Here is a 17,045-nt window from a genome sequence, read left to right as displayed (position 1 = left end):
CCCTGAAACTGATGAACAGTTATGTCAAGTCGATTTTGCACCATCGGGAAAAGGTAACCTCTGCGAGAAAAAAAACAACAAGGTTAAAGAGACAAGGGCTTTTCACGTGTAATACCTCCGCCGCACATCTCGTTCACTGTTTACCATCCCTCAGAAATTGTAACTGTCAGAATTAGTCCTAATTGCAGATGCGAAAGCTGCCATTATAATAAAAACAGAGGCAGTGCAGGCATTAAATGTAGCAGCCTAATTTGTGAGACTACAGAAAAGGTAGAGTAAATGAATATTTCATTACTTTAATTACCAGGGACTACTCTTTTCTTGCTGTCTTATGATAAGTGTTGCTGTAACTAGCAATAGCAAACATCCACTAAAACATAAAGTGCAATAATCGTCCTGCTGTCAGGATCACTACTTTAAAATACGAGCAGGGAAAAAATATAATGGTTTATCTATTTCTTAGAGATTGCAGAAGTAGAAAATGGAAATTCATTTAACGTCAGGGGAGAAAACACACACACACAAAGGCACCAGTAAACAGGTTTTAGTCAGAGAATAATGGCTCCAAGAGAGAGAAGAGGAGAGAAAAAAAAAAAAAACACACAAGTTGACTATACATTCGAAATGTTAGCCCCAAAAGAATGATGGACGGTGAAAAGTAGGAGATAATAGTGTTGGGATTTTTTATGGCAAAATTTTGTTTTGGGTTGCACAACGTAATGGCTTGGACGTTAGAAAATAAAACTCAAGTGACTGGGGGAGAGACAAGAGGAAAGCAAGTGGTTTTCAAATGATTAAGCAAAGGTGGAAAAAGTTCAACTTGGCAAAAGTTTAGAAGCTCAGTCCAGTTCCATTTACAAAGACTAGATAAAGCCTGCCAGAAAAAAAAAGGCCTTTCCCTGCAGTTTCAGCGTACTGATTCACAGATTTGGGGAGTATCAATAATTCCTCACCACTGACACCTTGAAAATCCCTGGGCACCCCTCTATAAATGTCAATTTCAGGTAAAGGGGCAAAGGGGGGTCGGAGGTGGGTGAATGGTGGGATGTGGGAGGTGGGCCTGGGAGTGGGGGTGTGGTGGAGCAGGTTTGCTGAGACTGGTTGAAGCCAGCCTGTCTCTGCATTTATCACTCAGTCCCAGAGGAGGTGTTTGTTCAACATAGCAGTTTGACAGCACAAAAACACTGTGGCCAGAAGCCCTATCAAAGAACCTACTGACACGTATCATTTGTGGTCTTGGTTTCACAAGGCAAGGCTACCTCACACTTTATCTGCACAAGTATAAAACTCCACACATTTCTAAATGTTCAGTGTAGTTTTCAGCCCTCCCCTCTTTTTTTCTTTTTAAATATTGTAAACACTACTTTCAAATACCATCTTTATTCAGGACTCCAGAATGCTGTTTTAAGGACCATAATAATTTGCAATCAATTTAGGATCATCTGTGTTTAGGTTGGTAACATAGAAAGAAAAAGAGAAAACAGTTTAAAAGCACAAAGCTAGTAATTTATCCTAAATAATACATTTAAAGCTTAGATTAATAGGTACAACTAAGTTTCCTCAGAGTCATGTGGCCTAGGGAACAGTTTTTTTTTCCTTACGATAAATCTCACTAAACAAGAGTTTGTGTTAATTCTTCATGTCTACTATTATTGTTTGAATGTATTTCATTCACCAGCTATATGATTGCAGTGAAAGTTACAGACAGTATCAGAGTTGGAGTACTGGGATACATCTGGGCATGTGTCTTGGGAATGTGTGCATATGTGGGCTGTATTTGGTTTTCAAATTCCCATCAGCAGAGCAAGGGTGATGGGAAATCTTTAGAGGACACCCATTTTACTCAGAGATTTTTCCCTTTTAATGGGCCTATTTATTATGAAAACACAGCTTACTGGCTTCTTTATATACAAACCTCACCTCTCAAAACTGAGAAATCTCATGATGTGAAACACTTCCATTGATGTGTTTTGTGTCTAAAATAGAAACTTAGGTACTTCCAAGAATAAGCAAATTGCAAAGTTTCTTTGATTGCAGCTACTCAGAGACATAAGACAATATAAATGCATTTTAAACTAAGACACAGTGAATGCTGTATACTACATTTATAGATTGCTTGGGCAGTGAATTATTTAAAATTTACCCGTCTGTTGGTGGGGGGGGGGGAGGGAGGAAAAACCCAGATCTTATATAGCATGATATCTTAATCTGTTGATCTATTATTGATTGCTTCTTATTTTAGAGAAGGGGTGGTTAGCACCTTGTCAAGAGTGTCTTTCTTTCTTATAAAAAGAAATATGGTATGTTCTTTATATACTTTCTTATAAAAAGAAAGTATGCAAAGAACAAAAATCACTATGTTGTCATATTATCAATGTAATATTAATGAGGAATTCATTATAGGTTTTTATGTAGAATACGTTTTGTCATTGTCATTGGAAACCACTAATGACAATTATCTACTCCCAAAGGAATGCAGTTGCTACAGTCCTTTACCTTTATCACCTGATATTATTTAAAATGTTTCTACCATCTCCTGGTGATTTAAGAAATACACTTTCATATATTCGCTCTTTATGATAAAATTAGCTGAACTGACCCGTGTGTGTTCATTGTTGGATTGAAACAATATCTTCACGGAAGTAGGATTTAAAAATTTAACTTCAAAATATTCGAGTTCAGAATTAGGTCTTTTCTAGTTTGTAGTGGAGTGTGTAGATTTAAGTAGAAATAACAGGTAGCCACCAAGAAAAATTAAGAATAACCTAAAAATGGTTTACATACAATAAAACATGACATTTAATCCCATAAATTAGAGAAAAAGTCATCTGGAGTCTTGATTTTATATGTTAAAAAAAAAAAAGGTAACATACAAATCCTAACATTTCTGTTACTGTCTTCTAATTCTAACAGGTACTTCAAATCCCATCCCCTCAACTCAGCTCAGTAATAGAACTAAATTTGTAAATAATCATGAATCATTAGGATGATTACATTCCTCCACTGAAAAATGAAAGCAAAGTTCAATCAGATCCTTCTCAAAATGCTTGCTCCTCTCAGACTCCTTATGTGTCCGCGTTGCTTGCTCTTCCGAAGTCTGGTTTTTAGAAGCCCATATTAATTTCTAACCAAGCCTGCAGCGTCCACTGTAAATGTCTATGGCTTTATTAGCTATCACACTTTCTTGGGTCACAAACACACAGTATCTGATAAGACATGGATCATCTTCCTTCTCCTTTCTCTGTTCAGCTCCTTTAACTTTCCTGTCAGAAGCCTGAAAAAATATGCACAGTTACTGTTGCGGAGGGGAGACAAAGTTTAACTTCTGGGTTGGCAATCGGAGAATAATTCATGAGCAGATTTCGAGCAAATGATATGATTTGCTAAATTTTGGTATTTGATTTATATTTATGTACTCCTGCTACTGCGAAGGTTTTGCCAACCTCAATTAGATCATGAATGAGATCATTTTAATTCAGCCCCCAAACTGTGACCTGACCATGGTCTGAAAGTGTTCAAAAAGTCATTTTAAGCCTCCCTTTGATTTGAAAAGGAATACTGCATGCTTGGTCGTTCATACAAATAACATAAAACTTAATTATTGGATGATTTGGCAGAGGACCGTCTTGCCAAACAACAGTCAATGCCAGCTACTGTAATGCTGGCGCTGCCCAGGCCCCTGAGCGCACAGCCCCCTTGTATAAGGGCGTTTGTTCATTGTGTCTCAGGGCAAGATGCTTTCAAATAGGATTCTCGGATCTGGGAGGCAAGGGTGCAATGGGAAGGGTGTACCATATTTATAACTCCAGTTAAAAAATGCTGTCTCACCTAGGAGGGAAGTAGATCTGCGCTGTCAAATCACCAGGAGGCTGTGACAAAGGGAGCTTGCAGCCTGACACACGGTGTAACAACATAGCAAACACCTTTAATTTTGTCATGTCTCATACCCTTTACTTGCTCACACATTTGTGGCTGCTCGAACGTTGACACCTACACTCTTTTTCGAAACTAAATAAGGCAATCTTATTTAAGTCTAAACGCAACACCTGTAAAGTTATTCTTGCGCCCAGCGAAAAATAACCATTAACTCCTTCCTCTTAGAAATGCCTCTCTGCTTGCTTTGGAAAGTCTCAAGTTGGTAACGGCCAGCATGAGGGCTGGACTCTGAGGTTCATATCATCTCCCAAGCTCCGAAAGATAGGCAACACTTCCCTCTTGCAAAGATGTGAAGGCTGAGATAACGTCACTGCCCAATTGGCCTCCCACGGCTTTTGAACTTGAAGCCCCTTTCCTCATCACAAACTTCTGGTGTCTTCTTCTAGTAAGGAGAGAGGCCCCAGCTGTTTCATTCCCTCTAGCTACCGTAGTCTAATATTTTAAAAGCAAGAAATGAAAATAGCTTTTCTAAAGATATTTCCTGGAATTTTTAATGTGCTGCCTTGATTCCTTTCTCTCTCTTCCTTCCTTTCTTTCTCTCTCTCTCTTTTTTCCTCTGCCAATTATAAACCACCATTTGAAGGGCTTCTGAGCAATGTAGGTCCACCCCATCTAATTAAACCACATTGTCTTAAAAGCTTGAACAGTTTTCATGTCTACAAGACTTGTCTGAATAATAAACCGCTGGAGCCAGAATTCTTTAGAGAGCCAGGATTTTATCTGCTGAGCAAAAAGGGCCAGGCATTCAAAGAGTTAAAGAGTGTTCCCGCATTGCTGGGTAGGTTAATATCACAGCTGCCTGGTAAAGCATTATCCCAGTACCTCACTTAACAAAAGCCTCCTTTTGCAAACAGACTCCCACTTTCCCCCCAAGTGTCCAAAGGTGTTTACTGAAGTAAATCTGCCTAAATCCTTCATTGCTTGGGTCATGGGGGTGGATAGGAAGGGTGGAAGGTGTAGGGATAATCTCTTTTTGTAAATTCTGTAAATCTTCTGGGAAAAAGAAAAAAAAAATTAGGAAATCTGTGTCACATGCTCCTGTACAATTTCTAGTATCTCCGTTAGTTCTGCTCTTACAAGTGAAAGGTGCCACAATGGCTATCGGAAAAGCCCCTATTTCAAATTATTCACTGTGCTATTTGCAGCGGTTATGCTCCCAAAGTTGTGTGCGTGTGTTTTGTATGCTTCGTCTAATTGTTGAAGAAAAACTGTTGGTATCTTAAAGTGGTTTCAGAAAGAAAAAAAAAGAGAGAGAGAGAGAGAGAAAAGACAGTTTAGGAGCAAGATAATGTAGCTGAAAAGTTGTCACGAGAGCTTTCTGCTCTTGCTGTGGTCTCCTTCCAATACCATTAACTGCATGTTACTTTTACATGTTGAAAATGGAGGCAAATAACACAGTAAAACCTGACAGGTCTGCCTGCGAGGGTTTAAACAGTTCCCAGTAAGAAGAAGACCTTTAGGCACAAACTTTCTCTCTCAAGAGAACGTGAATACCACCAACCCCTCCCTACAAATCTTGAAGCATCCAGTTTGAGATACAAAAAGGCTGTCATCTCACAAATGTTAAACATACTAAAAAAATCTGAAAAAAAAAAGTATGGAGAAGGTGTGAAAAACGTGGCACTTTACAGCCCTCAAAGCTTTTTAAAATAGAACAACTTTTCCCCCTAAAATTCTTTTCAGAGAATTTTTTTTTTTCTTCCTTTTTGGCTCATTTGAGAGTTTCTTTCTTGGCTTTTTTCCTCTTTCATTTGAAAATATGAATTATCATAAAAAGTCAGGGGAAAATGGGAAAGTCTTTTCCAGTTTTCTGAGGATTTATCAGTGTATTGAGGCTGGGTGTAAGCACACCCATCACTAAAACCACAGCAGGGGCTCCCGAGACTTTATCCCTTCTCTCCTGACTAGCCTCCAGCTGGCCCCTTCCCTTCCACCCCCAGCCCCTCACCTCCCTGCCCTAATGGTAAACAATAATAGTTATTAAAGCCAAATAATAGGCAGCACTCAAGAGCTGGAAGTCCACGCACCTGACCCCAAGTCTAACAGGCTTCTAGGGGTAGAATTTGATCCCTCCCTGACACTTTCTACCTCAAGTGTGAGCGGGTGGCCATGAATAGTACAGACATGCCATCTTGTAACACTATATGCCTGTCAGGAGGGACAGGGCCTGGTTGAGCATCAACTATATAAGGCTGGTAACTAGGGGAAGCCTAACAAACAGCCACAAACACCTAAGTTATTTTACTCAGCCACTACCCTCTGCCTCTCTCTCTCTGTCTCTCTTTCTCCCTCCTTCTCTTTCTCTCTCACTCTCCCTCTCTCTCTTTCTTTTCATCTTGGCTTTCTGTGGCAGAATGCAAATGGAGCCTGCCGGCGGTGAAAGGGCTGAATTGTGATTAAGAAGAAGAAGAGCTCCTTTCTTTGTTCTCCCCTCAGGGGATGTTTACTGGGAGAGACACAGCGGATCAGATATGAAAGGCATTCAGGTCAGCATTGATGTGAGCGAAAGTGAAATCATACCTAAGGCATTCAAAAGACCGCCGTGTCAGGGGTTCAGCTAACGGTGCAGCTACTGTGTGTGTCTTCCCGGAGAGGCAAAATCTTTTCACAGGCTGGCGATTTTTTTTTCTCCCTAATTTACTACAAAATTATAAAAGTTTCCCCCATCCCATTTACCTCCCACCAGATAACACAAGAGTTAGTATTTTCTCTCCTCATGGACCACACGCGAAATCAGACCAACTTCTACTAACTCTATTACCTAAATGAATCAGCAAGACACCATCTGAACTGTGAAACCTTTTTTTTTTTTTAAACAGGTGTATTCATGTATACTACATATATGCATAATCTGTAGGGGAGAGCTGAATGAAGATAAAAGCCAAAAGACACACACACACAAATGGCTTTTCCTCTCACCTCTTTCAGAGAAAACACCACACACACACACACACACACGCACACTCACAGTAGAAAAACAGTGCAGAACACCTTAAAACGAAATCCTTTATTTACTTTGTAACTACTAGTTACACTTTTCCTGAGCTTTCAGTCTGACACGACTGTCACCCAAGATAAAAGTATTTGGCACATAGCTATTAAGGCAAAGCCTTCCATAAAGTCTACTGATCATTATCGTTTTCCTTTTTAAAAAAATGCTTGATGAAGAAATACTTGGATTCTACTTTTTAAAAGTTTATATTTCTCACCACCCAAATAGTCAGTGAATAGATTTTCCAAGTGGTAAGCTGATGCTGTTGGCGTAAACAGAGCTATGTAAATATATACAAAATTCACAAATCACAGCAAACATACAAATAATGAGGAGATGCCTGAGTGTTTCAAGGCTTAAATATGAAAAGGAAAGTCACATTTCATCTTCTGATTGCTAAAGAAAGAAAAGAAATAGAAGTGGGGGGGAGCTCTATTTATTGGTTTTAAATCATTCTTCCCTCTGCTGTGATTTTTTTTTTTTTTCCCAACCTTCACATCTTGGCTAAAAAGCATATTTGGGCTTATGTTAACGTCTGCTTTTGTGGTGACATTTAATTCTGTATATTTTCAACTAGTGTTTCTGCATCACAGATTTTCCTTCTTTATCTCTTTGCTCTAAAAAGACAACCAAAGAGCAATCAAAAAGGTGTCTGACTTGGCCATTCAGACAATTGCCCCCTTGTGGGAATGCGGGAATGAATGGTACAGTGGACACCCCAGCACCATTGACGTTATAAACATGTAAATGAAACACATTAGGGCAGACAATCAATTGTCTGTGAGCATTGCAAACCTGCACTCCCTCTCTCTGTGACAGGCACAAAATAGTGTCTACCTTGGGAAGCCACGGTGCTGGAGAGGAAAAGGACAAAGAATTCCCTTTCACACAGAAGAAAATGCACCTTAAAAGCCTTAGAAGAATGCAGATGACAAAAATGTTGTAAGGAAAAGAATCTCCCACATCTTGGAATAAATGCGGCACTGCGAGAGAGCTTACTAGCAAGCAACACCCTCCTTTCCTACCTTCAGGGTAAACACACATTTTTCCTAAGAAATATTATTAACACGGCATTAGAGTCTTTGATAACCTCTTGGTATTTTCTCTACGGTGAGCAAATTAAGAAAGATAAAAAAGAAAGAATCCAAAACATATGACATTTACAGTTTAAGAAGGAACTTTCATATGGGTTTTATTTTATTTGAAAATAAATGCTTTAAAAATGTAAACCTATTTGTATTTGGCAACAGAGAGATAACGTAAAGTTTAAAATCCTTAGCCCACCTTTACCCCTGCTAGAGCACCACGCTATGGATGCCAGGGGATAGTGGTCGTGCTACGAAGACAGGTTTCTACCCCAATTCGGTTAGTTTTTCCAAACCAAAATAAAATAAATAGATCTGTCTAGATACACAGCCCCCAGCCTCGTGTGTGTGCCACATGACAAAACTTGCAGAAGACCTGCACAGAGAAGAAAGAGTAGAAATGGATATCTTTGGAGTGCCCTTAGAACTGGTACCTGCCACACAAACTGCCTCTCACTGCCTTGAGAGTCAGCAAAACAGGCTTCCTATAAAGCTCATCAACTTTATGAAGGAAGCTACTAGCCAAAGATGTTTAGGCTTGTAAAGATAGCCAAGTTTGAAATGACTGTCCTCCGGAGGAAACTTCCCTGCCTCCGTGTGTACTGAGGGAGGGGTTCTCTGACTCAGAGCCCCATCCCAACTTCAGCTCTCTGGGAGGAGAGCAAGGAGCTACATCCTTTAGAAGGAGTTGATTGCATTTCCTTTCCTTTTCACCTAATCATCTATGAAAAGGGAGCAGCTTCTCAGTCCATTGCCTCTAGGCATCACCATCAGCACCTCCACTCCCTTTAGGGGTTCATCATCAACAAGGATAATCATTTCTGCTCATCTGGATGTTTCTGCTTTTGGGTCCAAAGCTCTGAAAACATTCCAATTTATCCCTTTTCATTATTACTGAAAATCGAGACCAAAGGAGTTTGGAAAAAGGTTCCCATCTGCTCCACCTAGTCCCTAACCCTTTAACCGAAACTTTGGAGAGAAGAAATCAAACTTAACTTTTCTTTCCTTCTTTTATCCCTCTCCCCTCTTCTTTTTCTTTTTCCTAATTCAGTTTTCCCAAAGACAACTTCATTCCCTTTTCTGCAACAGTTTCCGGATTTGATTTGAGTTACAACGTGTGTGTGTGCGTGCGTGCGTGCGTGTTTGTGTGTGTGTATGTGTGTGTGTGCGCGCGCGCGCGCGCAATTCTTCAGAGGCTGATGCTGGAAGTTGGAAGGCAGGCCTCTCTTCTCAGGCTCTGCAGGAGGCAGGAGGGAAGCAGGCGCATCCCCAGGAGCCAATGCCCGAAACGGGGTGAAAGCAGCAAACTTTGCAAGTTACACGGGCTGTGCCAGTGGCAGGCAGGCAGCAGCCGGGCACCTGCGGCTCAGAGTGCTCAGTTTCTGACTCCAAGGCTGTGTGGAGATAGTGGGGTATAATCAAGGGGATGAAAAAAGGGGGGCTGGGTTTTTCCCCTCCTCTCCAGCTTCAGTGAAAGTGTTACGAAGTGAGTCAGGCGACTGGGGATCATCTGACTGAACTTTCTTGAAACTGACACACATTTTTGTCTGCTTGTCTGTAGGCAACTCGCTTTCCCCTCCTTTCCCCTCACCCCACCCCCCCCCCCTTTTCTCCAGCACATCTTATTTTCTTAGAAGACATTTCATCCCTTTCCCTGTGGGTGAAAAAGGGACTCCTGGCTGATATGGGTTAACTTGGCTCTGACACTGTCTTTGCAGGCATCTTGCTAGCCTAAGGATCTTGAAGGGTGTATTTTAGAGACTTGTTTCATTCTTTGCACATTTCTTTTCCTCCAACTGGCTTCTTCTCCTTTGCCTTTTCACAATTGTATACAGAATGGCCTCCTCACCCATGTTCCTGTCCAGCCTTTCAAACACACACTGCTTTACATGTTTTACCCCCTTCGTCATCTTTGTATGTGTGTGTATACACACACACACACACACACACACACATACGGTTGACTTCATTAAAATTACATAATGTGCCATTCTAGTTTTCTGGATGACCTTTTTTTCCTCCTGCTTTTCCTTCTATGATTATTATTGCCATTATTCCTTTCCAGGAATTTCTATATGATTTTGATAAGCATCATCATATTTAGTGTTATCAGCAAAGACACAAGCCCAAAAGTGACATCTTTTCCATGAATCCAGGAAAGAAGAAAAATCCACTCAGTTCAGATAAATCCTGGCAATTCCCAAAGGGAAAAGATACATTCTGGATGAAAAAAAGGAGGGGGACTTTTCTACCTGCTTCACAAAATCAGGACATTGCTCAGTCAAATCAAACCCAAAGAAAAACACTGACAAGTCACCAATTCACAGCCTGTTTTCCCACGGATGATTTGGAAAAAGAGACAGGTAATAATCAAAGTTAGAGCAGCTGTAAGCAATGGACAGGCTCACGTTAAGTGTGCAGAATCTGGGCTAAATGCCTTAAAACGTACAGTCAAGTTTCGGTTCCCGAGTGTTGAGGCTGCTCCCAAGTTAGTGGCCGGGCGGAGGGGGAAATGTCCGCAGTGCCCATGGCTACGAGCCTCCCTGGCTCTCCGGTCCACCTGCGAAGCCCCCATTGGGCCTCCCTATTTGCTGCCCCCTCCCCCAAGATTCCCAGGGAGCCTGGAGTCCTCTTTCTCCAGACCTGGGCTCTGGCCTGACCTCACTGCCAGGCCAGGCTGGTCATCAGTGGCAAAATCCCGAAGAGGGTGGGAGGAGGAAGGCAAGAAGAAACAAACACTCTGAACAGTTACTCCTGCAAAAAGAACACTTCTGGGAGCCTGGCTTTAAATCTCATTCTCTTTTCTCTCAAAAAATGACTGTTTAACATAAGAAGAAGAAAAAAGCCTCCTTGACACAAAGCTTTTGTTATCCAGTTGATCAGCAATGTGCTTTAGATACTTGTAAGAGGGGGAAAAAAGCCCCACAACAGACATTGATTTTAGAAAATCAATAACCAACATTTAATAAAAGGAACAGAGGAAACACAAGAGAGGAGAGGGGGACATTAGGTGTAATTTTAGTGTCTACTAAATTACCCAGAGATGGGGAAGGGGAGGTCTCCTGTGTAAGGACCACCTTAAATAATGCCAGACACCAGAGTGAAAAAATTAAATTAAAAGAGAGAGAGAGAGAGAGGGAGAGGGACTTAAAAAGAAGCAGCCTGAACTGGATCTTGGAATATATTATTGTACTTGTTTTTTTGTAATACTAAGCCAAGCAAATAGATCAAAGGCAGCACAAAGGGAAAAAGCAGGATAACGTAACGAACAGTTTCTGACTAAAATTCCTCTATCACTCCCCCATATGGCTCGACACCTCCACCACAACAAGCAAGACACACACACACACACACACACACACGCACAAAACCTAGAGAGAGAGAGAGGGGGAGAGAGAAGCATCATTTGTCTCTAATCAAAATTCTCTCGTCTTTGTGTTTTTCTCCCTCCAGCAGCCCGCACTGCGCCCCCTCCCCGCGCCGCGCAGCTCTAGGGCAGGCGGGGGTTGCGCACAATTGTCTTCTCTAGAGGAAAGTTGTCCCAAGTGGGCCCGGGCGGTCCCCGCGAGACGCGGGTTGGGGTTGCAGGAGGCCGGGAGGCCGGGCTGGGCCGCGTCCTCGGCGCCCAGTTCGGGAGCGTCTACGCGGCCCCGCGTCGGGTGATCGGCTGGGAGCGAAGGGAGCGAGAAGTTTCCTTTCCGAGTCTGGGCTGGAGCTTGTTTGTTTGGGGGGGGATTGGTTTATTCTTTTTAAACTCAGTATCCTCCGTCAGCTACCCCCCGGCACCCTCTCGCGTCCCCAGCCCTCTCCCCTCCCCCAGGCGCCTTCCGCGCTCTTGCCAATCACTTTTCTCTTTTATTCCCACGATTTTGTTTTGGGTTATACCTAGGGGTCTCTCTCTCTCTCTCCGTCTCCCTCTCTCTCTCTCTTTCTCTCCACTGTTCCTTTCTTTGCCTCTCTCCAAGACGGACCTGCTGAGCTGTCAGTCCCCCTTAGTCTCCCACCTCTGGTCTGTGTGGCCACCTCGCACCCCCACCTCCTTCCTCCTTCCTGACTCAAGCCTGGATAACGGGTTCCTCCTGCCCATATAGAAACTGCCCGGAAAAGTCTCGCTGCGCCCCGCGACTCCGCGAGTCCCCGGCGTGGGGGCCCGAGCCCACTGCAGAAGAGCCACCCGCCCCCGAGCCCGCACGGACCCCGCCAGACCCCCACGGGGTCGGCCGAGTCCCTCCCACCCCGGGGTCCCGGCGCGCCGGGCGGCCCCGCTGCCAGCGGACCGTTACTTGGCGCACAGAGAGGCGGCTGGGCGACTCCGGCAAGAAACTTTGAGCCTCGCTGAGGCACAGCCCCGGGTCCCCTCTCCCGCCCGCGCAGTCCCCTGGCCACCCCCGCCCCCGCCCGGGAGCCCGCCCGAACCGGCGCCCAGGCCCCCGCCCTGCCCGGACGCTCCCGGAGCCCGGCCGGGGACCCCGCGGGCCGGGTGAGAACCGAGCGGGCGGCGGAGGGACGGCGGCGGCGAGGCTGGGGCGCCGGGCCCGGGGGCGCAGGGCCCGGGCGGACCCCAGCGCCCGGCGCCCCGGCGCTCACTTTGCCCGGCACTTCCCCCAACTCCCCCCGGCCGGGCGGCCGCGCGCTGCGGGCTCCGGCGCCGGCCGCGGAGGGAGGCTCGCCCGCGAGCCCCGGGCACCGCCGCCGCCGCCGCCTCGGTTCCCTTTCCCTTTCCCCCTCCTTCTCCCCGGGTCTGGAGCCGCGGAGTGGCCCGGAAAAGTTTGGCTGGGGCCGCTTCTTACCGTTTTTCCTCCTGGGATTGGCTTGTTTGCGCCTCTTGCACCGGGGGCCATCCGCCATGATCGGCTGCTTCATTGATAAGAGCGGATCAGATGGCAGTTCGCATGGACTCGGCGCCCTGCTTCGGCAGCACGCAGGCTCGATCTAGCAACCAAACACAGCGACAATGTGGGCATCGCCCGCGCCCATTGAAACGCGCGCGGGCCGCCCAGGGGAGCCGGGCCAGGGCCCCGGCGAGCACCCATCCGCGCCCCCCAACGCCAAAGCGAAACTTCAGCGGCCCCCACCCCGCCCCCCACCCCCAGCCTTGGCCCCGAGGCGCTTTGTGTTTGTTACTGTTTGGTGTGTTGCACCCGCGAGGGGATCAGAGAGACAAGAATTACATCTTCAAAATGAGTCATAACTCCTGACCGTATGAGGGAATGCACGCGGCGGTACAGTAGGCTGTTTGAGTCAGGGCGAGGCGGACCCCTTCCTCCGAAAAGTCCTCAGCCCGGCTCGGGAACTTGAGGTGAGGCGAGGCTTTCTTTCGCTCTCATCTTGTCCCCCCCCCCCAAATTCCCCCGAGGTAACAAACAAACAACGGGAAAGAGCCCCCAGCTGAAGCACACTCTGGCAAATTGATAATAGTAATTATAGGAAGCCCACTTGCCCCGCGCCCCCTCCCTCCCCTTTTGGAATTGATCGAGGCAATGCCTCTTCCTCCCCCACCCCACCCCTCAAATTAAGATTCTCCGTTTCACGCCGCAATAAGAAATATAATTATAACCCTCTTTGGACACTGCCCCCCCCGCCACTTTGACAATATTTACTTAAGTCCGCGCCCCCCCCCACCACACACACACCTCACTCACAAGGTCCCCCACCCTGGTCCCCTTAAATACTTCCAGTAGAAAAAAAAATTTTTTTTTTCTTCCTCGAGAAAGGAAAGAGAAAGTCCAACCAGTACGGCAGCACTTTTAAGCTCTTCTAAATGATCGTATCCTTTCTGGCTTCGAAACTTTTGTACCTAAAAATCGAGAGAGGCGCTGCATTTTTTCAGCTGAAACTGTCAAAACTTGGAGAAGGGGAACCTCGGAGGCAGGCAGGAGAGGAGGAGAATCCCGAAACTCGGTGGAGGTTGGGAAGATGCTGTGCCTCGAGGATTAGTTTAAACAGGGGGCTATAAAAGATGTAACAGATGCAAACTGTAACACAAGGGCCATTAACCCTTTCTCTGCCGAGCACACTCAGTCCCCACGCCCCGCACCTATTGTCTCCTGTGCTAGAAGCTTTTCGGAAAACCTGGAAAGTGAGTATCAGTTTCCACACATTTGCTGAGAGGGTGGGGGGGGGGGCGGTGCAGAGAGAAGGGGAAGTGGACGTTTTAGAAAGCACCTTAAATTTAACCTAGGCATAGTAGGAGACTTTTAATTTAAGTTTGACACATTTTGTCATTTCTTGGCTCTCCCACTGCTTTGAAATTGTTGGGGAAAATCCTGAAATAAATAAATGGTCACACAAGTGTCTGGGATGAAACAGCTGGCCTGTCTATATTCATGCTGAGACTTACACACGATTGCATATAAATACATGTTTAATAAAGTAAGCTGCTAGTTTTATGGGCATGTGTGTGTGAGGGAGAGACAGGGCATTTGTGCTGTAAACTTTATCTTTGCCTGTTATTTCTTACTCTGGAGTTAGTAATCTTGTCCTCATCATTACAGGGAGAGCATGTAAAATATATAAGTAGATGGGAGATAAACACATTGATGTTAGCCGAGCTCACCACTGTTCCTGGGAACTCCTGATATCTCTCTCTCGACTTTTCAGTGCCAAAGTATGGAATGTAATTGTGTGTGTATGTGTCTTCTGTTAAATCCATGTCTATGTGACGTTGTCATTTAAAATTCCAAAAGTTATCCTTAATTTAAAACCCTGATATCCTGATGCAGTTTTCTTCCCAGCTGTAATGATCCCCCCCCCCCACTTTGGTAAACGACTCAAGTTCCATGAGGACTTTCACTTCTTTATTTATGATCACAGAAGCTGAGGTGTTACTTCACACACACACACAAAGAATGAAATAAAGAAATGAAACTCGCTAAGCAGACAAAAAACAGGCAACTTTCTGCTTAGAAAACAGCCTTCTCCGCTGGGAGCCGATGGACTGCCATGTCTAAGAGAAAGACTTGCATCCGAATTTTGCTAGGTCTGTATTGATCAAGTTTTGTAATTATGAACAGGTATTTGCCAAGTTTTAATTGCTGAATATAATGAATTGAAATTAGATGCCAAAATTGTGCAGAAACTCTCCCCTTGATGAGCTTTTATTCCAGCCATTTAGTTCTCAATAAAACTTTTCCTAGGCTGAGTAGCCAAAGGCACCTTTGGTTACCTGAGTGGACAGGTACAGGGCAAATTATTTGGGGGAGGGAAAGGGAAGGAAAAAGGAAGGAGAGAGAGCGAGGGTGCAAGGAAAAGTCAAGAAACCACTCTTGGGAGAAGCCTGTCATAAAGGAGCCAAACCCACCTGAAATTCCTACCCACAGACACCCCTTGTCACTTCAGATTCACATCCCAACTCAAAAGGAGAAAATCAGAAAAGGAGGGTGGGGTACGAGCACACCAAAAAGGAATAAAAAGAGAGAAAAGGGGAAAAAACCTACCTGCGAAGTCTTGTTTGTAGTTTTGGCCAGAAATGGTGAGAAGAAAAAGCATGAAGAAGCGGCGAAGTGTGGGGGAGAAAAAGGTGGAAGCGAAGAAACAGCTCCCGGAGCAAACTGTACAAAACCTCGCCAAGAGTGTTTCGAGGCAGGACCGTTATTCCTGCGGAGCAGGTTAGAACTGATCTCTTTGGCCACTCCAGGAAACACAAACCTGGGGACGGACTGACGTGTTACGCCTCTTCTAATGACATTTTTTTCTTTTTCTTTTCTGGAGGAGAGACCCTGAAACACGCGCCACCTATCTTTGTGGGGAGGGATAATTGAAGCGCCCTGAGCGTGAGCATCATGTGAAAACGTGATCGCCAAGTTTCTCTCTGGGAAAGGATCTGGGATAGATTATACCTTGAAGTCTCCGCAAACGCTTTAGTGGAAGAAATGAAATTCCACCTCCCTCCCTTCCTCTCTCCCTCCCTCACGCCTCCCTCCCTCCCTTCTCCACGCCCCCCCCCCACCCGTCAAGCCTTTGGCATCATTATCCTCATCACTAAATCCTACTGAGTACAGGGCGGAAAACGGTGCACACCATTCACAGAACTGGAGAACTCCAAGGGGCGAAAGTTAAAGGGAAAGATCCCGGGTCCTCAATCCAGATCGCCTCTCCTTACACGGTTATCTCTAATGGCCAGATTCGAGGTGCACATTAAGTTGTGTGGGTTTCTCAGCACGGCTTCTCGAACTAAATTCTTTGCCCTTTCTCTTAATTTTTTTTTCCCTTTTAGATGCCAGAGCTAGGAAAGAAAAAAAACAAATATGCTGCATGTGAACTGTATCTTAGGGTGTGTGTATGTTGGGGTGTGTGAGTGGGGGTGTGTTCGATGCATTTGTGAATTTAATTCCAATACCCAAAACTAGTTTGGTATTTTTTTTTAAAAAAAAGGGTCTCTAAGTAAATTAACATAGAAGGCTGGGCTGGCTGATCTCTGAATTTCTCTACATCTCACGGAGTACTTACTACAAAGTGAGAGAGTGTGCAGGGAGGCAGGAAGAAAGGCCATGGAAGAACTTAGCAGGGAAGAAAGAGCATGATATTAAACGGCATGGGGGCTAAGTTTTGGAGTATATATTTTTGATCTTGCAATTAAAGTAAAATTAAAAAGAAAAGACTCCACCTTTGCTCTGAAGGGATTGGTTATGCAAATATGGAAGGGATTTCCTGGAGAATACAGCTTTCTACTGTATGGTTAATTAAATAATCACTCAAAAGCTTCCAACGTGACGCTTCTGTCGTAATCCAATCAGGTTACATAGGTCCTAAACAAGAAAGATATTTTCCACATCTGGAAGTCAGCAATTTAGCAAGTACTGCACATTATTAACCAATTCAGAGCCCACTTCCCAGGGGAATTTTTTTGAAGTTTAAGTGTTCTTAACCAATGCTCTGCTGTTTTGTTAATCAAAAAGCTGGTTTACTCTGCACATAATTGGAACTAATATAGAAGTAAATAAAGACAGCCAAATTTGGGGATGCTGAGCAAGGCATTTATCGGAAAAGGAAGAAATCTTTTAGCCTCCGATGGTTCAGGCTCAATTTCTTAA

The 17,045-nt window shown here is 44.6% G+C and overlaps 1 protein-coding gene across 16 annotated transcripts in view; it reads right to left on the bottom strand.

Moving 5' to 3' along the window:
- Positions 1 to 15,751, bottom strand: part of ZEB2 (zinc finger E-box binding homeobox 2) — a 191,425-nt gene extending 175,674 nt beyond the window's left edge. For 13 of the 16 annotated variants that reach the window (XR_010322322.1, XR_010322325.1, XR_010322321.1 and 10 more), the window contains exons 1-2: positions 15,450 to 15,751; positions 12,804 to 12,945 (exon numbers count right to left, since the gene is read on the bottom strand). Coding sequence is in view for 10 of the 16 variants with exons in the window: in XM_010586332.3 (XP_010584634.2) it covers positions 12,804 to 12,876 (73 nt within the window). In the remaining 6 variants the exon portion in view is untranslated. The other 3 variants (XM_023542968.2, XM_023542969.2, XM_064287235.1) reach the window with 3 other exon arrangements.
- Between the last annotated feature and the right edge of the window lie 1,294 nt (positions 15,752 to 17,045).

Source organism: Loxodonta africana, chromosome 6 (assembly GCF_030014295.1).
Source record: "Loxodonta africana isolate mLoxAfr1 chromosome 6, mLoxAfr1.hap2, whole genome shotgun sequence".
NCBI lineage: Eukaryota > Metazoa > Chordata > Mammalia > Proboscidea > Elephantidae > Loxodonta > Loxodonta africana.
The sequence above is the reverse complement of the archived record's forward strand: the minus strand, read 5'-3'. Positions and strand labels throughout refer to the sequence as shown.